The 25,154-nt window shown below is 39.0% G+C and overlaps 2 protein-coding genes across 4 annotated transcripts; both read left to right on the top strand.

Moving 5' to 3' along the window:
• Nucleotides 1-690: 690 nt before the first annotated feature.
• etsrp (ETS1-related protein) lies at nt 691-15,078 on the top strand. Of its 3 annotated transcripts, none has more exons than XM_088328054.1 (7): nt 691-757; nt 834-915; nt 7,679-7,747; nt 7,829-7,903; nt 10,955-11,353; nt 12,213-12,331; nt 13,671-15,078. In XM_088328054.1, exons 1-7 carry the CDS (start codon nt 716-718, stop codon nt 13,926-13,928), a joined length of 1,044 nt encoding a protein of 347 aa, XP_088184180.1. In that variant the 5' UTR covers nt 691-715; the 3' UTR covers nt 13,929-15,078. The 3 variants fall into 3 exon arrangements, with proteins under 3 accessions (XP_088184180.1, XP_088184178.1, XP_088184179.1); XM_088328052.1 differs by having other exon boundaries at nt 7,646-7,747; XM_088328053.1 differs by having other exon boundaries at nt 7,646-7,747; nt 10,958-11,353; nt 13,671-15,077.
• An 818-nt stretch (nt 15,079-15,896) lies between these two features.
• Nucleotides 15,897-25,154, top strand: pycard (PYD and CARD domain containing). The gene is made up of 4 exons (XM_088327135.1): nt 15,897-16,234; nt 18,382-18,426; nt 18,504-18,542; nt 22,073-25,154. The coding sequence occupies exons 1-4, from the start codon at nt 15,988-15,990 to the stop codon at nt 22,330-22,332; spliced, it is 591 nt and encodes a 196-aa protein (XP_088183261.1). The 5' UTR covers nt 15,897-15,987; the 3' UTR covers nt 22,333-25,154.

Raw genomic sequence — 25,154 nt, 5'->3', positions numbered from 1 at the left:
TCATATGAACGTTTAAAGGGACAGTGTGTTATCGAGAGCCTCATGATGGTAAAAATATCATTAAAAAAAAACTTTGATTTGAAATTATGCAAAGACACATGAACCATGATATAAACATGCATGTTTTAAATTGTTGGTCGAGAAATTTACAGTTATTTTGGATAACATGAGCTTATTATCCACCACCTTTTTCTTTATTTTCCTTTCTTTTTCATCATGTTTTCCTTTCCTCTTTCGCATTTTCCTTATTTATTTGTGAAAGTCTGGGCAAAAAAATGAAAAAGGGTTGCATTACATAATACAGTGACACCTAGTGGTCAAAAAATATACACTATCTCTTTACTCATCCAGACCCTAGCTCCGTTGGCCCCCAAGTAAGTTCAGTTTAAGACTCCTTTGCTCACTAAAAAATGAGGTAAATATAAAACTGAATACATTTAGTAGACCACTGATGGAATAAGTGAATCTTTTCTTATTATTTGAGTTTTTTTTTAAAGTTTGAAATCGAATAAACTCAATCTTAATTCCTCTTTATGAATGAAAGTATTTGGGGTGTGGTGCGCGTGTATAGGGGTGTCTTTTTTTGACATCATACAGCAGCGGTCACGACTCACTCGGCCCCGCCCCTTGCCACGCCCATTTCCCCTCATATATCGGCCCCGTCCCACCCCAGAGGACTCTTCATTTTTTCCTGCACTTGACTCGAAGTACGAACATGTACTGGGACTCCGCCGTTAAACCCGACGCCAAAATCAAGGTATGACGTCATGATGTGCTTTAGAAGTCAAGAAACGTGAGCACTTTTCATTTTTAACATTGTTTTTCCTTGCAAGATGGAGGTTTGCCAGAATGGCTTCTACGCGGAGGACTTCAGGACCCAGGAAGTGCCGGCAGGATTTGACTTCACAGCTTTTGGTGAGTTGATTTGATTTTCGATGATTACGCTTTTAATTTGGTGGCGGAAGGGTCACGTGTTTACGCAGCAGGTTTCCTGTGCGGCTTAAAAAGAGACAGGAAATAGTGTCCTACTCCTCACCATCATCACATCTGACAGTTTTTTGGCAACGAGGGTCACGTGAGAGGGGGCGATATGAGAATTCCGGTATCGATCCGATCCAAGTAAATACACATACTGATCCGATCCAGATACTCTTTGTTTGCAAATGTTAGGATTGTTGAATAATTGAACCCTTTCCCTTACGTTGCCTTATATTTATGATGAACCAAGCACAAATGTTTTAGGCACTAAAATGTTTCCTTTTGTAAATTAAATAACCATGGTGTAAACTTTGACAATATACAAAGAAAATATTGCTATTATGATAGTTTTAAAACAAAAACCAAGAGTGTCAAACCCCAAAAATGGCAATCTTACAAAAATACAACTATTGTATAACAATAACACCTAGAGAACTAAAAGACCTTCCATTGCACAATTTCTCTTAGTCAGTAATCTAAATTGTCTCTCATTGGCTCTGTTGCCATAGTGGCAACGGATTTAAATGTTTTTGTTCAGTAACATGTTAGCATTTTCTGTTGCAGCTGTTTCTGTTTTTTTTCAACCAATTAATCAAAAATTTAGTTGTATAAACCTTTTCAGGCAACGAATTGCAACTCATATATTTTTATTCCAAATCTTATGACAACTAACTCATGTATTACGTTGTTAGGTTACCTGTAAAATGAAAAAAAAAACTATGTCAATATTGATGACATCACTCCCTTTTACAATTGCCATATAACACACCTGTCAAGTTATACAATCCCCTTGTATGTGTTTATGTAAATTTTTGGTGTTGCCAAAGTAGCAGCCCACGTTACCACACAAATTGCACTTGGCATTGTCCTTATTGGTAGTTGAACAAAGTACACAAACTGCTGGCTAACTCCTTGCCCCTGTAATTTTTAGCATCTGGTTTGGGTGGCCGCATAGATTTGGTCCTCTTTTACGTCTGGCAGGCATGATGCAGCAGCAGGCCAGGCAGGGAAAGATGCTAAAAGTGTGCCTGTCAGTCACAACATAAAGTTAGGGATCGGCCGAGGGCGCCGGGTGAGGGAGAGACAGGCTGCATTATCTACAAAAGTCAATTCCATTGAAGTTGGGAAAAAGTTTAAAATGTCAGTAAAATTAGAATAGAATGACTTGCAAACCTTTTCTAACCCATATTTAAATGAATACACCACAAAGACAAGATTATCCATGTTCAAACTCATAAACTTTATTTCCATAAGCAAATAATGATAAACTTAGAATTTTATAATTGCAACAAGTGCCAAAGTAGTTGGGAAAGGGGCTTCTTCACCATTGTGTTACATCACCTTTCCTTTTAATAACACTCAATAAACGTTTAGGAAGTGAGGAGACTAGTTGTTGAATCGTTGATAGTGGAATCCTTTCCCATTCTTGCTTTATGTACAGCTTCAGCTGTTCAACAGTCCGGGGTCTCCTTTGTCTTATTCTGCGCTTTATAATGCGCCACACATTTTCAATGGGAGACAGGTCAGGACTGCAGGCAGGCCAGTCAAGCACCCGCACCCTCTTACTACGAAGCCACGCTGTCGTGAGACGTGCAGTGTGTGGCTTGGCATTATCCTGCTGGAAGAAGCAAGGGCGCCCATGGTAAAGATTCTGTTTGGATGGCAACATACTTTGTTCCAAAACCTGAATGTACTTTTCTGCATTAATGGTGCCTTCACAGATGTGCAGGTTACCCATTCCTTGGCCACTCATGCACCCCCATACCATCACAGATGCTGGCTTTTGCACTTTGCGTGCATAACAGTCTGGGTGGTTCTGTTCTTCTTTGGACCGGAGGACACGACGTCCACAATTTCCAAACACAATTTGGAAAACTGACTCATCAGACCACAGAACACTTTTCCACTTTGTATCAGTCCATTTTAGATGGGCTCGGGCCCAGAGAACCCTGCGGCGTTTCTGGATGTTGTTGATGAATGGCTTACGCTTTGCAACATAAAGTTTTAACCCACACTTACGGATATAGCGTCGAACTGTATTGACTGACAGTGGTTTTCCAAAGTGTTCCTGAGCCCATGTGGTGATGTCCTTTACACATTGATGTCGGTTCTTAATGCAGTACCGCTTGAGGGCTCGGAGGTCACGGGCATTCAATAATGGTTTACGGCCATGCCGTTTACGCACAGTGATTTCTCCAGATTCCCTGAACCTTTTCACAATATTATGGACTGTAGATGATGATATCCCTAAATTCCTTGCAATTGTACTTTGAGGAATGTTGTTTTTAAACTGTTCAACAATTTGCTCACGCAGTTGTTCACAAAGAGGTGAACCTCGCCCCATCCTTGCATGTGAATGACTTAGCTTGTTCGGGTCTCCCTTTTTTATACCCAGTAACAACTCTCACCTGTTGCTAATTCATCTGTTCACCTGCAAATAGTTGGTTGATTTCCATTCATCCACTTTCTGAGTAGTTATTGACACCTGTCCCAACTATTTTGGCACGTGTTGCTGTCATCAAATTACAGAGTTGATGATTTTCTCCCAAAACAATAAAGTTTATGAGTGAAGACAATAAATATGTTGTCTTTGCTGTGCATTCATTTAAATATGGGTTGAAAAGAATTTGCAATTTACTTGGATCAATTTTTATTTGCAATTAACACACTTTCCCAACTTCATTGGAATTGAGTTTTGTACATAAAGAAAATTGGTGGAGGAGCGAAGTATTGGTTCCAAGACAATAGCATCAATTTGATCCAAGAGCTTGCTCAGTATCGATATTTGTATCAATCCCCCCACCCCTACATTGAAGGACACAGGAAATTGTTTCCCACTCGCCACCATCATCAAATCTGTCAGACCTTTTTGGCCGCGAAGGCCACGTATGGGGAGGGGGGGAATCAGGGGGGTTGGTCGGGGGTCTTCATAGTGCATGTGAAATGTGCTTGCGTGCATGTATGAATCAGGGTGGTCAAGTTAAAGATACCCTCCCCAAGCTAATCCTTTCCTCCAGACTTCCTCCTCCAACAGATTTAGAGTGCATGCCCCCCTCCATCGCCTCCCTCCATCACTATACTGTCACACTCCCTCCGCCGGTGTTTCCTCCACACTCTTCCTCTCCCGTTTCCTCCATCTATTCAGCTGCGAAAAAATACAAAAAAAAATAAAACGCTGATTGGATTCCAAACAAAATGGCGCCCCCTCCTTCCTCACTCAGTGTTTTGTCTAATTGCTTTAACAGAAATAATGACCCCCTCCTCTAATGACGGGGTTTTTTCTGTTTTTGAGCAATCAATATGACTTTGTTTTGTGTAAGGGAAAAAATGATCCTCTCCAAAGGAGCTGTACGAAATTTGGAACTGTTTTACTCGCAGCTGCCGCCTGTGGTCTGCGTCATCATTCCATGCATTCGGTTAAACTCTTTTTTTTCTTTCATCCATTTTGAGGTTTAGATTAGCGTTTGGACAGTCCTAGAAGTAGGCCTCTTCTTATTTTCACCATTTTCATGCCTCGCAAACAAAGAGTAACAAAAAAGAACAAGCATGATTTCACTCTCCAGCACTCCCCCCAATCCCCATTCCTCCTACCTTATGTGTTCCTCCCCGAACAGCTTAGCTGAAAGTAAGATAAAAGCAGATAGACGCAGTGGAAAATAAAGCATAAGGGCTCTTTGAACTCAGTTAACATTTAACTTTCTTACAACGCACCCCACCTTTAAAAAAAAGTGTAGAAACATACCAATATCCTTTTTTTTTCAGACCGATACCAATTTAATCTCTCAGCAGAACAAAATGCTTATTTTAATCTTTTATCACTTTTCTAATTTAAGATATCTTAAATAGTAAAAGTCATATTTACAAAAAGGGAAAAATCATCTCATCCAGCAAATGGTGGATGGTTTTGCTCTTTTTAAAATTTAGGTACAGGATATTTCTTAAAGGTGGGGTGCAACATTTGAGACATCCTTAAGAAGTTGAAAGTGAAATATTTTCTCTATTAAGCATGCGTTAACAATGTCCAACTGAGTTCAAAGATCTCTTATGCTTTTTTTTCCCGACTGCGCCGATCTGCTTTCATCTTACTTTTGGCAAAGCTGTTTGGGGCGGAACACATTAGGTAGTAGGAATGGAGGGAATGCTGGAGATTGACGTCGTGTTATCCCCGTGTTTTCTTCTATTTGTTAGTGTAGCATGAGAATGGTGAAAGTAAGAAAAGGCCTGATTCTAGTAGAGTCCAAACACCAACCCAAACCACAAGAAAGATGAAAAAGGAAGAGTTCATTCAAGCGCTTCAAGAAATGCACGTGTTTGCACGCGCGTCATGAACAAGCTGACAGAGGCTGCAATGATTAAACAAGCCAGGAGGTGGCGGCAGTGAGTAAAACAGTTCCCTAAAGCTCTTTTATGTGTCAGGAACAAAGTTATCTGTCCTAAAAATGATCCCAAATTCATCCCCCGGAAGAGAAGAAAATCCTGAATTTAATGGTCTGCGTTTCTAGTTTTAAGATATTCTAAATGGTAGAAGCCATACCCCAGTAGATGTTGAATCCTTTTTTTCTATTTTTTAAAGATTTTTTTGTCTAATTTAGGTACAAAAAAATATTTTTAATTAGCACAATTTTACTGGCCATCTTAAGGGTATTTTTCCCCCTTTCATTCATTTACTTATGACTTATTTTGTATAAGAAAAAAAGAAGAATATATATTCATAATGAGCCAAATTATGAGCCACTGGGGTAAAAATATTTTTTTTTGCATTTTTACGATCAAGATTGATTTAGAACAAGATTGATATCAAGAAATTTGAGGGATTTTTTTTAAAGGGACAGTGTTTATTTGAGACTCCTTGTGATTGGGGGCTGAACAAATAAACATGGCTAGACTGTCTGACTGACCACTAAATGTCACCATATTGTGTTGTACAACCAAAAATGAGTGCTAAAAAGCAGAAAGAAACTACGAAGACTCAAAGTGACCAACAAGCACCGTTTTTGGGCACAGCATGATAGTGGACAATCATGTCAGCTCCCTCTATGTGAGGTTCATGTTATGTAAAATAAATGCACATTTTCTGGAAAACGTGTACTTGAAAAAATGTATTTTTTTGAATATTTTTCTGTAATATATGACTTTTTTCTTTACAATGGGAAGCGCTAAACAATATACACCGTCCCTAAGCAATACGTAGAAAAAGCTCAGCCTTGGAGATTTAATTTACTGCATAATACCACCACCTTTTAACCATTACGATATAATTTATGCAAATAGTGTATAATTGGTAGCATTGTTTTTATCTTTGATATACTTATTTCCAGGGTTGGGTAGGGTTACTTTAACTTGATTACTTTCAATTACTTTTGGATTACTCCAATACCAAATATGCCAATAAAAGACCAAAGAAACTAAATATAAATAAAATTACTAAATTTTGTGCAGGCTTGGGGAGTAACGGAATACATGTAACGGCAAAAACCATGTTGGCAAGCTGTTTGGATTTATTTTAATTTCGTTTCTGTCGCATTTTATGTTAGTTTTGCCGGAGATCAAAGCCAGGAGAGAAAGCTTAGCACGTGTTGTGAGTCATAATTTTTATCATATTTAGTTTAATTTGTCTTTTATTAGCATATTTGGTATTGGAGTAATCCAAAAGTAATTGAAAGTAATCAAGTTAAAGTAACCCTACCCAACCCTGCTTATTTCTCAGCTTTTTTTAAAAGTTCCTTTTATAAGAAGTGCATTTGAGAATGTATCTATGGGATAGTATTACCATCTAGTGGCGTTTTATGGCCATTGCTAGTAGCTTGTACACAAATATTTGGTTTAGTACAGGGATGTCAAACTCATTTTAACTCGGGGGCCACACGATAGAACAAACATTCTGTCGGGGGCCGGACTAGTAGATTAAAGAGAAAGAAAAAGAGAGATAAAGAAATAAGAGAAAGAGGGAGGGAAAGGGAGAGAGGGCGGGACAAAGAAAGAAAAAAAGGGAGAGAGCGTGAGAAACAAAAGAGACAAAAAGAGAAGTCGTGAGAGAGGGTGAAAGAAAGGGAGAGGAAGAAAGAAATCCAAAGAGAAATAGAAAGACAGGAGAGAAAAAAGATAGGAAAGCACAAAGGGTAGGAAGAGAGAAAGAGAAAAGGAAAAGAGGAAGTCAGAGTGAATGAAGTTAAAAAGATACAGAGAGAGAAAGAGACAAAGAGCAACAAAGGAAGAGAAAAATAGAGACACAGAGAGTGAAAGAGACAGAGAGTGGGAGAAAAGGGGTGGAAAAGAGAGAGAGAGAGAGAGAGAGAGAGAGAGAGAGAGAAACAAATACAAGTACAGTGTCTTTGTGAGAGGAACCTGGCTTTGGCAACATCAAGTTGACATATTTCAACCTGAAGCTTGTTTTTCTCTTGCGCTTCTGTGAGCGTCGTCTCGCCTGTTTGACACCTGTGGTTTAGTATGATCGTTTTTTTCCCTGATACTGTATATATGTACATATATATTTTTTAGTATTTATATTTCTTGTATATAAATTGAAATATGCGTAATCCTGGTATCAAATTCTGCAAGATTTCAATTATTTCTTTTCAGAATTCAAAAGAGGAAAATTACGGGAAGAAATGTTCAAATCCAAATATGAAAATATTGCCTAATATATGTCCGTGTGTGTAACCTCCAGACTACCCTGGTGAAGATGTGTCTTTTCTGTTAGACAGCAACAAGGCCTCCGCGCAGCCGCCGCAGTATCCGCTCGACAACTGCTATGCCGAGCTGCCAAAAGGTCAAAAACAAATATAAACTAAACTACCTGTATTCAAATTTGTTTCAACTAAATTTGTCTTTTTTTCCTTTTTTATTACAGTTAATTCAAATGATACTGGCCTCTTCAACCTGGATGCCTTCCAGGAGTTCAGCTGGTGGACTTCGTGTCCACAAGGTGAGACTTTTGTTGAAAAATGGGAGCCCAACTTTCAAAATGTCATTAGCATAATGTCCCTTTATTCTTTTATTCGAGATCGTTATCCGTGTCATGAATAGTATTTATTGCCCCCCTCCGGGCGATACAATTTTATACTCTTGGGTGATCATCGATACTGTAACGATACAGATACTGATTGTGATACCACTACATTGAGAATATACTCCAAATGAGCAAATAAAATAAATCCATTTCATTGGATATAGTATCTAGATTTTATATTTATTTTCATTCCAACGCAATAAATATATAAAATCCTTCTTTCCTCAACATATGACATTTTTTTAAAGAGTTACCTCTCAAGCCCCACGTCACCTCATCTCATCTCATCAGCTGCACCGCTTATCCTCAGTAGGGTCGCGGGGGTGCTGGAGCCCATTCCAGCAATCATCGGGCAGTGGGCAGGGGACACCCTGAACTGGTTGCCAACCAATCGCAGGGCACACAGGGACAGACAACTCGCTTGCTCATTCACACCTAGGGAAAATTTGGACCGGCCAATCCACCTGAAATGCATGTCTTTGGAATGTGGGAGGAAACCGGAGTGCCCGGAGGAAACCCACACAAGCACGGGGATAACATACAAACTCCGCACAGGTAGGCTGGTAGCTGGATTTGAACCCACACAGGAGGTTCCCAAGACCTTAGAACTGTGCCGCACACGCGCTAACCACCGCGCCGCCGTGCTGCCGCCCCAAGTCACTTTCCCCTCAAATTTTATTCAATTAATTGCATTTTTTTCAAATTCCACTAGTAGGTAGCAAATACTGTTAATTAGAAGGGTAGAATCAATATACCAATATCGTGAATATATAAATTCTCTACTCCAAAAGATTGCATTTAAAAGCCCTTCGTCTTACGTTTTCCTTCAAATTGCATGAAAAGTAATACAATAAATATCCACTAGAGAGCAGTTTTTTCTTAAAATTCCATGAAATAGCCTAGATGGTAAGGCGCCCGCTTTGAGACTGGGAGGTCGCTGGTTCGCGCCTCGGCCGAGTCATACCAAAGACTTATAACATTGGTAAAATGGCGGCGCCCTCTGTTGGCTGCGGCTGCATCAGCTCGCTACAACGGGTCAGGTGTATCGACATTTCGTTCTGTGTACATTGTTACACAGAATGACAATACAAAGGAAATTATTATTATTATTATAAATGAACTGCAATTTATCAAACATCCAGAAGAGGGAACTAGATTCTGGTAGGAAAAAAGGCTAGAATCGTCACTGATGTCAATACTCTCACATGCCCAAATTTTTCAGGTTGAAATAGCCTTAATATTTGAATAAAGAATGCCTATTTTCCCTTGTTTTTTCCAGGGGCAGTGAAATAGAAATACAAATTTAAGAATATATTATTCCCAATAAATTGCTGTTTCCTACCAATGTATACCACAGAACATTGAATATTGATCACTTAAATATCTATATTGATCTGTCGATGCAATGCAAATTATGAGGCAGATTTTTCTTATGTCCTGTAATTGCAAAAATGTATTTTTTTTGTACAGTAGACCCCCAGGATACAAAATGAATCGTTTAGAAGGTGGGGGTCACAAATTGAAATTGGCGTATAGCTGGAAATAGGACCCCATAGTCATTAGCTTTGAACCCCAGGTACCCAAAATGAAAAACATAAAATAACACAATAGTATAAAGTAAGTGCATATGTTTAAGTACAATTATAAATACAGGAAAAATTAATTTTACTTACCTTTGGTGTGACGTGACTTGAGTTGTTACAATGGAGTGGATGCAAAAGGGGGGAAGAGATGGCTGATTAAAATTAGAGTTCTACTTGCAGGGATAGTAATGTCCTCTTGAAGACTCCCGTGCTTTAATCGCCTCATTATTTTTCACAATAGTCCCAGTCATTGATTAGTTACAGTGCATGGACTTGGCAAGGGTGCCTTCTTTGTATTCCGCAAACTTCGTTTCCATGGTTATCATGTTTTTGGCGATCCCTTCAGCCAAGGGACTCATAGTGAATGAATACAATGCATAAAATCTGATCTTGATGTGTTATGGTGAGGGAAATGTCGTAAAAAGGGGCCTGAAAATAATAATCATATTCCACACTGTAAAGTGAAAACTCCACATCCCGAGGATTATTGTATCATTTAAATCACATGTGTTCAACTCATGGCCTGTGTGTCAAATGTGGCCCGCCACATTGCTTTATGTGTCTCACGCGAGAATAGTGAGAGGAGCACAAATAAAAATTAGCCTTAAAAAATGACTTGCCGTTTTAAATATGTCCACCGGATGTCTCCAAAGCAAGGCGCCTATCACAAAGCAAAGCACCCAATGTTGCTGTATTTGCTGACTACTATTAATCGACCAGAGAACATTGAGGAAACCTACCCTGCTGTTATTTTACTTAAATAAAAGTCTAACTGCATTGTTTAAGTCAATGAAAAACAATTACGAAATTAGCGCCTCGGTGTCTTAAAGAAGCTTTTGTATAACATATTTGAAATCTACGGCAGCGTTCCCATATTTAGGTTCACATTTTCATAAAAAAAAAAAAAAGTAAAAATAATAACAAGAAGACTTTATACCCGTTAAATAAATTACTTTGATTAGTGCTTCTATGCTTTCGTGTAACTGTCCCGTCTGCCTGAGTTTCCCTGAGTTAAACAAACTGTAGTGGAAATTATTTCAATTGTTTTTTTTCTTTCCGTTTTTTTACAAAAACACTACAAAAGATTAAAACCTACTGACAGAAATATGGAAAAAAAGCCCCATCAATATTAGCTTTTTTATCGAATTTTACATCTCTAAATCATAATTTAACTGTGAGCCTCCGAAAAGACCCCCAGCCCTCCAGCTAAGGCAGACTTTTTATGCTCTTAATTTATGTGTCCGGCCCCTGTGAGAATGTTTTTTTTTTTTACCCCAGAGTTAAAATGAATTTAACACCCCTGCTTTAAATGTTGCCAACACAAATGAATCATTGAAAACACACAAAATAGAAACTTTCCACACTAACCATGATTACTGTCCAGCAGATGGCTTGATAGAGCAGCCCCAGGCGGGCAGCTACCAGGATCCGGGACCTAACCAGAGCTACCAGAGTCTGGCGCCCCAGACTGGGCAGTTCAGCCCTGCGGCGGAGGGCAGCCACAGCCCCTTTCCCAGCCTGAAAAGTGAGGCCGAGCCCGGATACTCTCACCACCTGGCCGACCTCTACCCGGACTCGGAGAGCCGGAAGAGGACTTACTGGTCCGAATATTCTTCAGTCGGTTTCGCCGCTCCTCTACCGCCGACGCCCTCCATCTGCCCGGCCCCAGCCAACACCAGTTCCCAACCGAAGTCGGACCCCTACTACCCTCGCGTCACCAAGCGCAAAAACCTACAGCGGCCCGAGAGGGACCATCATATGGCTGCTATGTCGGCTTATCCAGGTTGGAGCCTATTTTTGTCTGACAATCTCGATTCGGGGTAAAATCGGGTCTTAAAAAAATCCAGCCCCACCCAAGCCGGTAGGTATTAAAGCCTGACCTAGCCCGAGGCGGACCAATTAACTTGATGTGCAGGACCAAGCTGAAGCAAGCCTGAAATTTCATATTTTATCCGCGAGGACTCGGGAGGAGGAGGGGAGATTTATGATAACGAATTAAAGCTTGTCCTTTGTAACAAAATCTAAGTTAAACAAGACAGTATAATTATGTTGATTTTTTTATATTTCCATTTCTGCTGAGGTTACATTAACCAACAGTTTTCCATCATTGTCGGGGTTTTTTTAAGAGTTGATGGGAAAAATTTAAGGCCGTCATCTTGACAGGTTGAAAACTGGGCCATAGACCACAGCAGGAGTGCGTCCTTAAGAACCTAGCGCGGCACTTTGAGACAAAGAGACAAAGAAGTGACGGGTGGATTATAGACAGAGACAGCAAGGAAAGACAGAAAGCACTTTGAATTGACATTTCAAAGTTTAGAACAGTACGCGTTATGACGAGGGGACATTATTATAAACATGTGTGGTCGGTTGGTTGATCCCTTAACCACACGGGTTTTAGGGGCACCATTTCCTGTGGTGTGTTTTGGGCAAGTACAGCCTGGTGGCGCCTATCATTTTTCAGGCCAACATGTAGCCAGCCAAAGAAAGCTCGGCCCGACCCGAACGTAATGATTGACATTTTAGGCCTGACCGAGGCCGCAATTCGGGTAGGGCTCGGAGTCTGGTTTTAGATCTTACTTCTGCTCTAGACCTGTACACGCCGTGGCAGCTGTAACAGATTTTTATTTGTTTTCTTTTACTAGGTTCAGGCCCAATCCAGCTGTGGCAGTTTCTACTGGAGCTTCTTTTAGACTCCACCTGTCGCTCTTTCATTTCTTGGACAGGGGACGGATGGGAATTCAAGATGTCTGACCCCACTGAGGTAAGACTTCTCATCTCATCTCATTAGCTGCACCGCTTATCCTCAGTAGGGTCGCGGGGGTGCTGGAGCCCATCCCAGCAATCATCGGGCAGTGGGCAGGGGACACCCTGAACTGGTTGCCAGCCTTGTCACACAGATACTGATACTCAACTATTGAGTAGTCATCGCTTACGACACCAGGTCCCAATACCGTTCGAATAGAATTTTCTTCACAGTCATTAATCACAACGTAGTTTACAGTAAATTCCAGACTTCGGAGCAGACCTGATTGAAAACCGCGTGCACAAATTTAGGGAAGAAACTCAACTCTGTTTTTTTTGTGCAAGCCAAACCGAATTTTAAGCCACAGGTTTAAATAGCCATAAAAATGAACTCATTCATGACAATTTGTTACAGTTTCCCAAAATCAGCAAAAAATGTCCAGTGGAAAAAAAGAAACACATTAACATATACGCATGGTTGCAACAAAACCATTCTCAAAACATAACTCAATGTACTGTACTTATTAAAATTCAAAAGCCTGTTCAATCACAACAGCTTGTACAGACACTGAGCCATGTGCCTGATCTTAAGCTCTCCCATCCCTTGCGCACATGACAAAGTGACAGAGAGGAGACAAAGTTTTGGTACTACTACATAAAACAATCACCATTCATGCAAACACTAGTTACAAACTAAAGGAAGGTACACAATAGTAATTGGGATGACAGTTATTGGTCTGATCACAGCCTAATATGATGTCACAGTCTTGGGAAAAATCAACTCGAGAATTCATCACCTGCTGCCACACAAAAATATTCAATCAGCCTACACTACTTGTTTGAAAGATTCCAAGCATTTTGGGTATAATTTTTGCTGCATTCCTTCGTATGTTAGTGCCAATTGAATTAATATTGCCTGCTGCACTAGTTTATTGAGATCTTTATTGCAGCACAATGTGTTACTTTTCTGTACTAGACATTTCCCCACTGATTCTGCCGAGATTAGGATCTTAATCAGTGAGACAGTGAGAATCCTATTCATTCATTCATGCGAGTCACTAATTAGATGACAAGGCATTTGGCTGCCGAAAGAAGTTATAATTACTCTCGCTGTTTCCTAGCAATTCATTGAATTTCTTCATTTTGACATTTAAAGCACCTGGCAGAAATCACATCGCATCACCACCAGCCGCGATGCTTTGTTCGGGTTCGGGTTGGAGTTCCATTTTTTTTTTTTGTCTGAATAACGGAAGAGTACTCTAATGTTGAACACTCATCTTATCGGATAGAGTCGTTTAAGTACCGAGACATTACTGTATTCACCTCGAGAAACTCAACTTTTCTATTTGCTTTTACAGGTAGCCAAACGCTGGGGCCAATGCAAGAACAAACCCAAGATGAACTACGAGAAACTGAGCCGGGGGCTTCGTTACTACTACCACAAAAACATCATCCACAAGACGGCGGGCAAGCGCTACGTCTACCGCTTCGTTTGCGACATGCAAGGCATGCTGGGAAAAACGGCGCAGGAAGTGCTGAGCAGCCTAAACATTTTGCCCACCACTGGCAGCACAGAGCTGCCCGTGACGGAGTACAACAGCGAGCGATGGGAGTAACAAAAAACAACCAAATCTAACAGCGAGTACTACGGACTATTCTGATTATTTTGCATACACAACATGTGAAATTTGTGTACAAACGGTGTTAAAGAAAGGTTTTGTGTGAAGGAGCCATTTTAAACACTACCAAGAGGCATGTGACCTAAAGCAATGTAAATTCGCCATAAGAGAATTGAGGATGCGGATAGGAGTATCGCCTGATAAAAATAATACAATAACAAAGAAGAACAATATTACAAGGGAACATTCAAATTAACTTTATTTTCCCATTATTTTTACTTTATTTCACAAATACATTTGCATCACCGCAAAGGACCAGTGGCAAAAAACTAATTTGAAAATCAGACGTTGCAAAATATTGGGCCCCTTTTAGTTAATACTTTTGCTGCGATCACAGACGCAAGTCTTTTTGGGTATGTCTCTTTACGTTTTGCAGATATCAAAACAGAAATATTTGCCCATTCTTCCTTACAAAACAGCTCAAGTTCCTTAAAGTCTTATGGCCATCTTTTCTGCACAGCGTTTTTCAGATCTTTCCACGGAATGCTTTATAGGACTGAAGTCTGGACTTCGGCTTGGCCATTTTAACACCTTTATATTGTTAGTTTTAAACCATGTCACTGTAGATTTTGCTTTATGTTTAAAGTCGGTTTCCTGTTGGAAGGTGAACCTGCACCCCATTCTCAGGTCTCTTGCAGACTCCAACAAATATCCTGCCAGATTCACCTTGTATTTGGCTCCATCCACATTCCCAATAACTCTAAGAATCTTCCCAGTCCCTGCTGAAGATGAGAGCATGATGCTGCAACCACCATGTTTGACACTGGGGATGTTGTTTTCAGGGTAATGTGCAGTGTTACTCATACGCAAAATGTAACGCTTTGCATTCAGCCCGAAACATTAAATTTAGGTCTCATCCGACCAGAGTACATTGTTCCACATGTTATTTGTGTATCCCATGTGGCTTGTAAATAGTGTTGATACAATGGAGTTTTGTGCATTTATTTTATTTTTATACATATACAGAACTCAGGTCTACCTCTGTTGTCTGAATAACAATGAATACATTTTACTGATTCTTAACTTGATTCTGTGCCATTTTTGAGTCTGTGTCGAGTATTTTTTGACGATAAAATGTGAAATTTTTACAGTAGGGTGCAGTTTTTTCAAATAACTCATCCAGTGACATGGACACATTTTCACGTCATTTACTTTTTTTCGCATTGCGAAAAAAATCTTACCCCTTTGTCAGAAAATGTCGGGTTTTTTGTAATTGTACAATATTTTCACTTTTTTTCTTTTTACAAAGGATGAATAATGATTTTACCCCATTTTCAGAAAATATTTTCTAATTTCACATTTATAACCAAATTACACATGCATTACACAGAAAATAATTAATATTTTTTTTACCATTGGCAGAAAATGTCGCCTATTTAGTTATTTAGACAATATTTTTCTTAAATTTATATATACATTACAATTACATTACAAAGGAGAAACAATAGTTTCATCCCATTGTCAGAAAGTGTTGCTTTTTGTGATTGTACAATATTTTACTTCAATTTAAAGAGAGCTACATTATTCTCTCAGTACAAAATACAATACTTTTACCCCATTTTTAGAAAATGTCTCTTATTTTAAGTCTTGTTTCTATTTTAATATTTTTTTATTTTAATTTATAACCCAATTACACTCGTATTCCAAAAAAAGAAGTCACATTCTTACCCCATTGTCAGAAAATGTCGCTTATTGCACTCATAGCATACAAATAATTCATATTCTTAGACTGAAAAACAACGGCAACTAAATGTTGAAGGAGTCAGATCAGGTGGAGTCTCCTGCTTACGGTAACCATGGAAACCAGCATTATCTGTCCGTGCCATCAAGTTTCGACTATCAATGATTTACAAACTTCCATCATTTTTTTTAGCGATTTTCCTTCGTGATTTCGCAACGCCCATTTCCGCAAAAGACGAAAAGAAAACGAAAGTAGCAGCGCTCCCCTACCACGTTGCATTTACGGACCTCTCCTCTCGCGTTTTTTTAACCGAAGATGTCCACCAAAAAATCGGTGATCGCAGATGTCCTGGAGAACTTGTCCAAAAAGAACTTCCAAAAGTTTTGCGCGGCTCTGGTGGACCGTCGCGGCGATCGAAGGGTGGCGCTTGCTAAAGTGGAAGACAAAAACTACTTGGAAGTCACAAACGTGCTGGTTTCCACTTTTACCGAGGACGGGGCTACTGAAGTAACCTCGGAACTGCTAAAGTCCATTCAGTGCTTCGACGAAGCCAAAGAACTCGGTAAGTGGTGCTTAAGTCTTTGTGTTTAAAAATAAAACTATTTTTTTACGATGTGGTTAATCATTAATGGCGGATATGTCATACAAATTTTAATGGATTATTTTACAAGAAGTCCCCAGTGACGTGTTTCTAATACTTGACAATTTATACGTGTACCCCGTAATTCAGGGGCGTTTTACAGAGGGGGGAAGGAATGCCCACCTACCCGACGGACTCTGCCCACCCAAAGAAAATTGGATGTAGTGGTGAGGGCAGTCTGAAAAAAAAAAAAACAATTGAAGGAAAGAAAAATAATCACAATAAAGCAAATAAATAAAAATCTGGGAAAAAAAAGAAACAAAAGAATAAAGCAAAAAGCGAAAAGTAATCAGGAAAAAATAAGAAAAAGAGGAAAACTCAAGAAAAAGGAAAAGCTAGGAAATAAATAATAAGAAAATAAAAAATCAAAGGAGAGTAAGAGGAATAATGATAATAAAGTCAGAAAAAAATCTAGGGAAAAAAGAAACAAAAGAATGAATGGAAAAAAAATCGGGAAAAAATAAGAAAAAGAAGCAAAAGCAATAAAAAAGAAAAAGCTAGGAAAATATAATAATACTGTAATAATAAAACAAAACAGAAAAGGAGAGAAAAAAAGAAGTTTGATAACAAAGGCAAAAAAAAAAGAAAAATAGAGAAAAAATAAGAAGAAAACAGGCAGAAATATATAAGAAAAAGTAAAAGTGCAATTAAGAGTCAAAATATTTTCTAAGAATGAACAACCAAATGTATTCAATATTTCATATTGTGCTAAAAAAGAAATCGAGAATTAGGTGTTGCAAAATATTGGGCCCCTTTGAGTTAACACTCTGAATAACCTCCATTTGCTGCGATCACAGCAACAAGTCTTTTTGGGTATGTCTGTTTAAGTCTTGCACATCTTGAAACAGAAATATTTGCCCATTCTTCCTTACAAAACAGATCAAGTTCCTTAAAGTTTAAGGGTGATCGTTAGTGCACAATGTTTTTTCATATTTTAGAACAAATGCTCTATAGGATTGAAGTCTGGACTTTGGCTTGGCCATTCTAACACCTTTATATTGTCCGTTTTCAACCATTTCACTGTAGATTTTGCTTTATGTTTAAAGTCGTCGTCCTGTTGGAAGGTGAACCTGCACCCCATTCGCAGGTCTCTTGCAGACTCCAACAAATATCCTGCCACATTCACCTTGTATTTGGCTCCATCCACATTCCCAATAACTCTAAGAATCTTCCCAGTCCCTGCTGAAGATGAGAGCATGATGCTGCCACCACGATGTTAGACAGTGCCGATGGTGTTTTCGGGGTGATTTGCAGTGCATACTCAAAATGTAACACTTTGCATTCACCCCCAAAAGTTCAATTTTGGTCTCATCTGACCAGCGTACCTTGTTCCACGTGTTATTTAAGAATCATATGTATGTTCTTGCAAACGCCAAACGTTTTAACGTTATTCTTTTAGAAAGGGCTTTTTTCTTGACACTCTTCCATAAAGGGCAGATTTATGCAGAGTACGACTAATTGTTGTCTTATGCACAGATTGTCACACCTCAGCTGTGTATGCCTGCAGAACATCCTATGTGATCTTGGTTGCTTCTCTGATTAGTTTTCTCCTCGTTTAGGCTGAAAGTTTAGAGGGACTGCCAGGTCTTGGTAGGTTTTCAGTGGGATGATGCTCCCTCCATTTTGATAATATTGCTCGCGCAGTGTGTCGGGAGATGTGTAAATGTTGCCAAATCTTGTATCCCATTCCTGCTTCGAACTTTCCCACAACTTCATCCCGGCCCTGCTTGGTGTGTTATTGGGTCTACATAATGCTAGTGTCTAATTTTGCAGACCTCTGAACCCATCACAAAGCAGGTGCATTTAAACTAAGACTTAATGACACTCAGATCCTCTCCACTTTGTCATTGTGAGACATTTAGGTCAACATTGGATCATTCCGAAGTCTGTAGGGAACTTCTGGGTTCAGTTGGCTGGACAATATACTTGCAACACCTACTCCAGTTTTCTAGCTAAAAATTTGAAACCTGAAGCGAAAAATGTTCGCATGCACATTTTCACAGATTATTTGACTTTCCTGTGAATTTTCTCAGTAATTATTTCTGTTTTGTAATATTTCATTTCATCAGATACCTTGATCGCCGAACGCTTTCCGGCATCCTCTACCAGCAAATGTGAGTAATTTATTCTCAGTTTTTTTTCAATCGGGAGTCTTGTACAAGTTTCTTGACTTTGGTGTTTTTGTTTCTAGTAAAAGCAAAAGCGGCAACTGGCAAAACAGAAACGGCGGGTATGACTACACGATCCAACAGTAACTTTCACGGTTAAATCCAATCAAAATGTATTTGTACTTTATAACACTTCTCAGACACTGAAATGAAACTCCTGTATAAATGATTAAATGTACACACACAAAATGGGAAAATTAATACAGTAATTAAAAAACAATAATTTAGTGTAAAAAAATAAGCATGGTATTTCACGCCCAATTCACTCAAATATAAATGAATATTTACTTTTTAACCCCTGTAGCAGGCAGGTACATATTGTGTACATTCTATTCTATTTTAATATAACAAATTCTATTTTTTATCTTACTTGTTGTAACTTTATTTTATTTAGAGTTTAGGGAAAGATTTTTCAAACCAAATATCTGATTTTATTGTGTACTTTTGACCTAACAAAATACTTTGAGAGGAAATTTGACAAAAAAATGTTTTAAAGAAGAAAAAATATCAATGTTTTTTGTCATGAAACGGAACAGGAGGAGGACCCAGATGTGTAACGTCTCTCACACAAGCTTTATTTTACGGGAAATGGGGCAGTCATGCACGTTAACACAAATGCCAGTGAATCGGCGATTGCTGGGCGGAAGAGGTAAGGCAGAAGTCTGGCGTGGAGCAACAAGAAGCCAGAGGCCGACGAGATCGATACCAGTTGCACGAGGTGATACTGGAGAGATAGGGTCGATACCGGACAGGACGGACAGACAGGATTGATATCAGATCCAGGAGACTGGAGACAGATAACAGACAGGACGAGACTGACGGGATCGATACCAGACACAGGAGACTGGAGGACGATATCACACAGGACAAGATAGACGGGGACGATACCTGATACTGGAGATCTTAGCAAAGTAACAGACAGGGTGAGACAGACGGGATCGATACCAGACACTGGAGACTGGAGTCCGATAAAAAACAGGGCGAGATAGACGAGGACGATACCCGATACTGGAGGTTTTAACAAGGTAACAGACAGGGCGAGACAGACGGGATCGATACCAGACACTGGAGACTGGAAGCCGATATCAAAACAGGAAGAAATAGACGGGATTGATACCGGACAGGATACACAAACAAGAAACTGGAAAGAGTTAAAACACACGTCTTGCGGGTGTAGAGGTTCGTTGACAGACTGACAAAGGGTGAGTGAGAGCAGCGAGCTTAAATAGGAGGGAAACCAATCAGTCAACGAGCCGCAGCTGGCGCCAAACGGGCGCCATGGGCAACCATGACATTTTTTGACAGAAATAGAACAATTATTTTCAACCCAAAGTTTGTCGTTTTAGTTTTAATGGAATAAAATAAAGTTTAGAAAACTATGAAAAGATTATCCAGAATACTTCGTATGATCTTTAATCCGTTCTTTTTTTTTTTGTATTTCCAACCGAAGTGAGAGCATTAAAATGGGAACACTTGGGGGATCTAATTTCCCCCAGGTTGTGAAAATATACAATGTTAAAAATGCCATTGTGCCGTTGTTAATATGTTATTGCGATTGGGAGCCAACTACATACTATACACAAAAAATGTTGTGTACATTATTTGAACGTATAGAACTCCATTATAATTCAATATATTTCCTGGGATTTTGCTATTTTTCTCTTCAGTGCCATAGAGTCGATAATAAACGAAGTAAAATATTTGCTGAGAATTCACACCACTGTATGTACAGTGGCTTGCGAAACTATTTGGCCCCCTTGAACATTGTGACCTTTTGCCACATTTCAGACTTCAAACATCAAGATATAAAACTGTAATTTCTTGTGAAGATTCAAGAATAAGTGGGACACAATCATGAAGTGGAACACGCTTTATTAGATATTTTAAACTTTTTTAACAAATAACAAACAAAAAAGTGGGTGTGCAAAATGATTCAGCCCCATTGAGTAATACTTTGTAGCGCCACCTTTTGCTGCAATTACAGCTGCAAGTCGCTCGGGGTATGTTTGTCTCTATCAGTTTTGCACATTGAGAAACTGATATTTTTGCTCATTCCTCCTTGCAAAACAGCTCGAGCTCAGTGAGGTTGGAAGGAAAGTGTCTGTGAACAGCAGTTGTCAGTTCTTTCCACAGATTCTCAATTGGATTGAGGTCTGGACTTTGACTTAGCCATTCTAACACCTTGATATGTTTTTGGTGAACCATTCCATTGTAGCTTTTGCTTTATGTTTTGTTGGAAGACAAATCTCCGTCCCAGTCTCAGGTCTTTTTCAGACTCCATTAGGTTTTCTTCCAGAATTGTCCTGTATTTTGCTCCATCCATCATCCCATTAATTTTAACCATCTTCCCTGTCTCTGCTGAAGAAAGGCAGGCCCTAACCATGATGCTACCACCACCATGTTTGACTGTGGGGATGGTGTGTTAGGGGGGATGAGCTGTGCTACTTTTACGCCAAAAATAACGTCTCGCATTGTTGCCCAAAAGTTTGATTTTGGTCTCATCTGACCAGAGCACCTTCTTCTACGTTTGGTATGTCTCCCAGGTGGCTTGTGGCAAACTTTAAACGACACTTTTTATGGATATCTTTAAGAAATGGCTCCCTTCTTGCCGCTCTTCCATAAGGGCCAGATTTGTGCAGTATACGACTGATTGTTGTCCTATGGACAGATTCTCCCACCTCAGCTGTAGACCTCTGCAGTTCATCCAGAGTGATCATGGGCCTCTTGGCTGCATCACTGATCAGTTTTCTCCTTGTATGAGCTGAATGTTTAGGGGAACAGCCCGATCTTGGTAGACATTCAATCATTCAGAGATCCTCACTGAACCTCTGTACAGAGTTTGCTGCACTAAAAGTAAAGGGGCTTGACACCCACCTTTTTTGTTTTTAATTCGTTAAAAAAGTTTAAAATATCCAATGAAGTGTGTTCCACTTCATGATTGTGTCCTACTTATTGTTGATGCTTCACAAGAAATTACAGTTGTATATCTTGATGTTTGAAGTCTGAAATGTGGCAAAAGGTCACAAAGTTCAAGAGGGCCAAATAGTTTAGATAGATAGATTGATAGATAGATAGAGAAAGAGAGAGAGACAGCACTTTAATCATCTGGTCTCCGTTCTGTTTTGGTGTATAGGGTCATTCGGCTCTTCACAGATGAGCCAGACCTCTTTGCAATGACAGGCAGCAGCGTTTGTGTGAAAATCCTGATTCCAGATCCTATATCATTGGAGAAACCTACTTCGTCCCAAAATTTTAAGTATCACAAAAAGCATCATAAGAAGACTTATCTCCATGCTTTCATTTTCATTTTTTTATTTTTGCATTAAATTGAGAAAGAGAAAGGCCTAGATTCTCTTTTTCTCTCATGTATTGCCGTAGTATTGGTAGATACAAAAATTCAAATAGATATTCTATTTTCTCCCAGCGCTTTGGCCAATGCGGCCCGAAACTCAAAAACCTTTCCCTTTTCCTGGTGTATATGCACATATATTTTTTATTGTTATTTGCGCAAACATTTGGAGTAATATCGCACAGACTGGAACGTGACCATAACTATTGTTTTAACAGCAGTTCTCAATCTTTCGTCCCCCAGAGGAACACTTTGTGGATAAGCATCGGGTGCAGCTGATTCAGCGAGTGGCCAACATCCAACCCATTCTTGACGTCCTCCTGGAGAGGAAGGTCATCCAGGATGAGATCTATCAGAAAATCTGCGAGACTTCGGTCGGCAGTCAAGACAAAATGAGGATGATCTACAACCTAGCTCTCAGGTCTAGCGTCAAGGCCAAAGACGTCTTCTTGGAAAGCCTGAGGGAATATGAGCTGTACCTCATGGATGACCTCGAGGATTAAGAGTCCAAGTTCAATTATTTACGTATTTTCCGAAGTATAGGGCGCACCTTAAAAACCGAATCGGCCAGAAATTTGAAAGTGCGCCTTATAACCCGGTGCGCCTTATATGTTGATAGGATTTGAAGTGCATACAGTATTTATTCGTGTGTGATACTACACGAGGTTTTATGGTATACCCCTGTATTTGTGCAGCAATCAAAAAATATTGAGGTCTAAAATCCCAAAACAATGTACGCGACGGGATTCAAACCAGTGGTGAGAGCACCGACGCATAACCATGAGATTCACCCTGTATTTGGCTCCATCCATCTTCCCAAACTCTCTTTGGGAAGATGGATGGAGAATCTTCCCAGTCCCTGCTGAAGATGAGAGCATGATGCTGCCACCACCATGTTAGACAGTGGGGATGGTGTTTTCGGGGTGATTTGCAGTGTTACTCATACACAAAATGTATGGATATGGATCGGTGTTTCTCAACTGGTCTGACTTGAGGACCCACCATGCCATCGTAATTATAAGCCACAACCCACATCAGGAAAAAAAAATCCACTTCTCAAATGTAGGGATCGTAAAAAAACAATTAAACCAAAGCAACTTCAAGTATTGTATTTTCTGGACTTTAAGGCGCACTGGACTATAAAGCGCATTAAATTAAAACTACAGTAAAAGCAAGTGTTGCATTAATAGAAAAAAATCATAAAATAACCAAAAAACAAACAAAAATTAACCCATAAAACATAAATATAAGAAATATGTTAACATTACAAAATACTACAGAAATACTATAAAATACGACATAAAAGCTACAAAAATAAACTACAAAAATGATACGATAGTAATACTAAAATATAGTATTGTAATAGTTTAAGTTAGAAATACAAAATACAACTACATAAATACTACAAGATTAAGACTACAGTAATACAACAAAAATACTATTGTAATATTACAAAAATACTTGTAATACAACAAAAACTTCTGTAGTAATACTATAGTACAAAAAATACCACTACAGAAATACTAAAAAAATACTGCAAAAATACAACTAGTAGTAGTAGCACTAGAGAAAAACTACAAAAACAGCTACAAAAATACTGCAGAAGTGCTATAAAAATATAATAATAATACTACAAAATACTACAGCAACATTATTTTCCCAAAATAAAACTATGGGAATACTAAAAAGATATGATAATAGATAGATACTATTGTGATATTACAAAAATACTACTGCAAAAATACTTAGAAAATACAACTACAGCAATACTATGATAATGGATCATTGCCACAACAGTGCATTTTAATTTGAGGCGGGCTGGAACGAAACGCCTCCCAACAAATGTCCCGTCTGCTGGTCCACAGTCACAGCAACAAGGGATTGGGGATAATGGAACGCAGCCGCATGGTGGCAGTTTATATTAGGCGGAAATAATGACAAAAGGATATAAATTTGCTCTCTCTTCCCCTGCTGTCAGCAATAATTGACTGGCGGTAATGCATCACAGCCAAAACAGTACAGTTCGTTTTAGGTAGTCCACAATGGCATGCTTCAGCGGTCCAACACCAAATTCAATGTGTTATGCTGGACACCGCTCTCAGCAATAGATGGCTGGAGATAATCGATAGCAGCCAAAACACTGAATTTTATTTTAGGTGGGCCTGAAAGGCAAGCCTCCCAATAAAAGTGCCTTCTGTCGATCTCCGTTTGGAGCAAAATGGGACTGGTGATAATGGATCATAGCCAGATGAGTGCAGTTCATTTTTGGCGGAAACGCAGGCGCGGCAAAAATGGTCTAGACAAGAGTGCATTCTGTTGGTACCCATTCACAGCAATATACATTCTGGGGATAATGGATCACTTTAGCAGCCCGAACTGAAGAAAATACGCTCTGTTGGCAAAGCTAGAATTTGGAATTGAAAAAATTCAAATTAATTTAAAATTAATATTTTCAACCTGTTAAAAAATATTATAGAAGTATATCAACACTTACATTTTAAATCAACTAGATTCTTATTGTTTTATTGTTGTAAATTCTTCGTTATATTGTCTTTTACTTCAACAAATTATTAGATGATTTATTTGAATGCACTAATGATGTAAAGTGATCAAGTTGTAATGGGGACGGGACTAAAACCAAAAAGTTTCTGCTTTTGTTTCTGTTTTTCTATCAATTTCCTGAAGCGAAAATAAAATGCCATCGATAAAAAGAATTAATAATGTCATAACTTTTCAATCTAGTATGATTAGCGTTTCCGTCTTGACTTGAGGCTTTACTACAGCATTCACTTTAGCAAAATTTCTTATGGTTATTCAGATGAATAAAGTATCTATCTATCTATCTATCTATCTATCTATCTATCTATCTATCTATCTATCTATCTATCTATCTATCTATCTATCTATCTATCTATCTATCTATCTATCTATCTATCTATCTATCTATCTATCTATCTATCTATCTATCTTATTGTAAGGCTTCTCCACAGTTTCAATTGTTTTATTTTGTAGACAGTCCTCTGTAGGTTTCACTCCCAGTATAACAGCAATTGTCAGCCGTTTTGATCGTGCACTTGTGAATTCTACAAGCCATTGTCCTGTAGCTCATTTTAGCCCTTTAATATTCTGTAATAAAACACTGAAGAAACTGTTGATGTTCTCCCAAGCCGGATGTAAACAGATGGACGAGGTTTGGTTTAAACCAAGATCGCTCTTTTCTAGTTCATCATTCCACTGTCTAAGTACTGTATTGTCTTCCTCAGGTTTCGGTGCTTGGGACTACTTTTTCAGAATAAAAGTAAACGTCAGTCATTTTGACCATGCA

The sequence above is a fragment of the Urocampus carinirostris genome, chromosome 2 (genome assembly GCF_059441175.1).
Source record: "Urocampus carinirostris isolate Australia breed hairy pipefish chromosome 2, RoL_Ucar_1.0, whole genome shotgun sequence".
Taxonomy (NCBI): domain Eukaryota; kingdom Metazoa; phylum Chordata; class Actinopteri; order Syngnathiformes; family Syngnathidae; genus Urocampus; species Urocampus carinirostris.
The sequence above is the reverse complement of the archived record's forward strand: the minus strand, read 5'-3'. Positions and strand labels throughout refer to the sequence as shown.

Coding starts and splice junctions, on each gene's coding strand:
- etsrp (XM_088328052.1), top strand. CDS start 716: ATGTACTGGGACTCCGCCGTTAAACCCGACGCCAAAATCAAG. Junction 7,748..7,828: donor CTATGCCGAGCTGCCAAAAG/GTCAAAAACAAA, acceptor TTTTTATTACAG/TTAATTCAAATGATACTGGC. Junction 12,332..13,670: donor AGATGTCTGACCCCACTGAG/GTAAGACTTCTC, acceptor TTGCTTTTACAG/GTAGCCAAACGCTGGGGCCA.
- pycard (XM_088327135.1), top strand. CDS start 15,988: ATGTCCACCAAAAAATCGGTGATCGCAGATGTCCTGGAGAACTTGTCC. Junction 16,235..18,381: donor CGACGAAGCCAAAGAACTCG/GTAAGTGGTGCT, acceptor TCATTTCATCAG/ATACCTTGATCGCCGAACGC. Junction 18,543..22,072: donor TGGCAAAACAGAAACGGCGG/GTATGACTACAC, acceptor TTCGTCCCCCAG/AGGAACACTTTGTGGATAAG.